Consider the following 3307-nt stretch of genomic DNA (forward strand, 5'->3'; position numbering starts at 1 on the left):
GTCCTACGACCCTGCGTCTCCTCCAGGTGAGATCCAGAGCGACGTGGTGTTCCGTGAGGGACAGACTCTGGGCGGTCACGTCACCTACACGCCTCGCCTCATCGTCATGGATCTTAAAGGTAACGGCCTCGTGGGTTCTGCCTGGGCTGGGCCCGGTTCTGGTTCTGATGAAGTCTGTCTGTGTGCACAGGAAGTCTTCGAACTCTGCGACAGGAAGGAGGTCTGTACGACGCGGGCAGAGACGCCGCCGCCGTCAGCTGGTAAGCTGTAGCTGAGTGATGAAGACTCTGGTTTGTTTGATGATGAAGACTCTGGTTTGATGATGATGAAGACTCTGGTTTGTTTGATGATGAAGACTGTGGTTTGATGATGATGAAGACTGTGGTTTGATGATGATGAAGACTGTGGTTTGATGATGATGAAGTGTTTCCTGTGTTCAGGGATGGCAGCCTCATGATGCACCAGGAGAGTCCTCCAGAGAAGAACTCCTTCCTGGAGGACCTGGACAAGCTGGACGTAAGTGAAGCAGGTTAGATGCTGATGAAGGCAGCCTCCTCCTGACACCCTCTCTGTGTGCAGAAAGGACAGATCCTGGCAGAGGCAGACTTCACCTGCGACACTCAGCCTCCAGGTAAGAAAGCAGATCACCRTGTTTTTAAACCTGTCAGCAGCAGGCCTGACCCCGCCCCTCGTCATGCCCCGCCCCCTGCAGCAGCAGCCGTGAGCGTGGACACGGTCAACAGCCGCCTGACTCRGGTCCAGAAGAGCTACAGGCTGGAGCGCAGCGTGAAGGTGTGGTCYGACTTCCTGCGGATCCACCTGCACCCCCGCACCGTCTCCATCATCCACCAGTACAACCATGACGGGTAAGAGGAGGCGTGTCAGGGGTCAGGGTCAGGGGTCAGGGGTCACCTGTGTCTGTGTCTGAGCAGAGAGGCTCATCGTCTGGAGGCCTTCGGTCAGGGAGAGTCTGTCCTGCAGGGGGCGCTGCTGGACGAGCTGGAGGACAAACTGCACTTCTTTGTGGAGGAGTGTGACTATCTGCAGGTACCTCCTCCTCCTCCTCTTCTTCTTCTTCTTCCTCCTCCTCCTCCTCACACCTCCTGTTCCGTCTCAGGGGTTCCAGGTTCTGTGTGATCTGGCTGATGGATTTGCAGGCCTGGGGTCAAAGGTCACAGAGCTGCTGCAGGACTCTTACGGTGGGCGGGGCATCCTGACCTGGGGGGCGTGGCCTGTGAGTCACCCTGGTTCGGTGAGTGGTCTTCAGGCTGTTGTTTGTGTAGAGCTGCAGGTTCTGTAACGATGGTCTGTCTCTGGTCCAGACTCCTCTGAGGGACCGCTTCCACCTGCTGAACTGCACCCTGGGTTTGGTCCACATGGCCGCTCACAGCTCCCTGTTCTGCCCCCTGACCCTGAGGGGCGGGCTCTGCAGAGGCCCCGCCTCCCCACCGGAGTTCCCCCACCTGACTTATGATGTGAGTTCTGCAGGGYTGTGATTGGTTCAGTTAGTTTGATCTGATGATGTCACCTGGATCATAGAAGTTCTGATTGTAGACTCCTGATCTGAGCTGTAGAGCTGGTTTATCTGTTCTCAGGTCAGTTTGTGACGAACAGATCCTCTGAAAGACCAGAACCTAACCTGCTGAGTTTATTCATCACAAATAAATAAATCCAACACAAACAGACACACAGCTCACTTCCTGTTTATTAAAACTCACTTCCTGTTTATTAAAACTCACTTCCTGTTTATTAAAACTCACTTCCTGTTTATTAAAACTCACTTCCTGTTTGTGCGTCTCCAGCCCTCGCTCTGGTACCACTCCAGTTCTGTCCTGGCTCTGGCGCTGGACAGCCTGACGGCGCCGTACAGGCTGAGGAACAACAGCGCCCCCATGTGGCAGGTGGCGGACTCGCTGGCCGTGTCGGGGAGGAAGATGATGATGATGATGATGATGATGATGCTCGTTCTTCTGACCTTCTGGTAAAACGTCCTCTAACCTCTCAGGTGGTGGCCGCCTACGGCGCCGTGCCGTTTCCCATGATGCTCGGCAGCTCCTTGCCCGACGCCCTGAGCGCCTGCGCTGACGCGTTGCCATGGAAACCCCTCTCGGCGTGCCCGGAGGCGGGGGACGGTCGATGCTACGGGCAGTGGGCCACGCTRAAGGGCCTGGAGGACCAGAAGCTTCTGGGGTCAGAACCTGATCCTCTGAAGGATCTGACCTCAGGTCTGGTCCTCATCTACTTCCTGTCTCTAACAGGTGTTTGTCTCCGGGGATCAAACCACCGACACCGCTGCACGCCCTGCACAGCGCCGAGGACGTTCTGTCCGCCTACATGTCCTCCTTCTTCCCCTCAGCTCCTCTGTGAGTCTCCGCCCACACCTGAAGACACCTGCTGTGAGTGTCTTCATCACACCTGTCTGTCCCACAGGGCGCTGCAGCTGGTGGCCACGCCCAGTAAGCTGACTCCGCCCTTCCCGCAGATCTTCAGCAGGTCCCTCAGTGCTCAGGGCTTCCTGCAGAGCGAGGCGGCGCCCCCTGCTGGTGGTGAGTTTCTACTTCCTGTTTCATTCAGACATGTTGGTTTGTTTTGTTTTTTGAAGCCACTCGTGTCCACAGCTCCGGCCCCGCCCGTCTCCTCCGTCCCCGTCTTCACGTCGCTCCAGTCAGGCCCCGCCCTCGAGCCCTGGCTCTCACAGCTGCAGCGAGCCGCCAACGCCGTGGACGTCCGGCGGGTCGCCCCCAGCTTCCTGTCCCAGGGCCCCGAGCTGAGCGAGTACCAGGAGGCCCTGGAGGAGCTGCGCCTGCTGGCCCGGCGCTACCGTGACGACAGCAGCGGCGTGATGCGCTCCTCCTCAGAGGAGGAGGAGGAGGACTGATGAAGGAGTTACATGAAAGAAACGGTTCCTGAAGGACCAGGTCCAGAACCTGGTCCTTGTACATTTGATCAGGTCCTGACCCTCCACAGGTCCTGATCCAGACTCCAGTCCAGGAGAAGTGGTTCTGGAGTCTGGAGGTGAGTTTCTGACAGGTTCCACCTCCTCAGCTCGTCTTCAGGTTCCAGAAAAGTTGATATTTAACAGATGTTTTCTTCTGGAGCCTGAAAGCTTCAGTAAACATCTGATTTCTGTTCAGACTGTTTTTATTTTGATAATAAAACTAATCAAACGTTTAAACTTTGTTGTTTTATGTCTGAAGCTCTGAACAGCAGGAACCCTGTTTAAAATCATTCACTCTGTCAACCCCTAAATGCCATGAGAATGAATAAATATATACACACACAATATATACACACAATATATATACAC

General features: G+C 55.5%; 1 protein-coding gene across 1 annotated transcript; it reads left to right on the forward strand.

Annotated features, from left to right (window-relative positions):
* Nucleotides 1-15: 15 nt before the first annotated feature.
* Nucleotides 16-3175, forward strand: msto1 (misato mitochondrial distribution and morphology regulator 1). The gene is made up of 13 exons (XM_014024795.1): nt 16-119; nt 191-260; nt 441-516; nt 580-631; nt 713-866; nt 933-1047; nt 1118-1252; nt 1323-1475; nt 1803-1934; nt 2006-2190; nt 2259-2363; nt 2431-2546; nt 2619-3175. The coding sequence occupies exons 1-13, from the start codon at nt 107-109 to the stop codon at nt 2876-2878; spliced, it is 1566 nt and encodes a 521-aa protein (XP_013880249.1). The 5' UTR covers nt 16-106; the 3' UTR covers nt 2879-3175.
* The last annotated feature ends 132 nt before the right edge of the window (nt 3176-3307 follow it).

Source organism: Austrofundulus limnaeus, unplaced genomic scaffold, assembly GCF_001266775.1.
Source record: "Austrofundulus limnaeus strain Quisiro unplaced genomic scaffold, Austrofundulus_limnaeus-1.0 Scaffold440, whole genome shotgun sequence".
In the NCBI taxonomy this organism is placed as follows: Eukaryota; Metazoa; Chordata; class Actinopteri; order Cyprinodontiformes; family Rivulidae; genus Austrofundulus; species Austrofundulus limnaeus.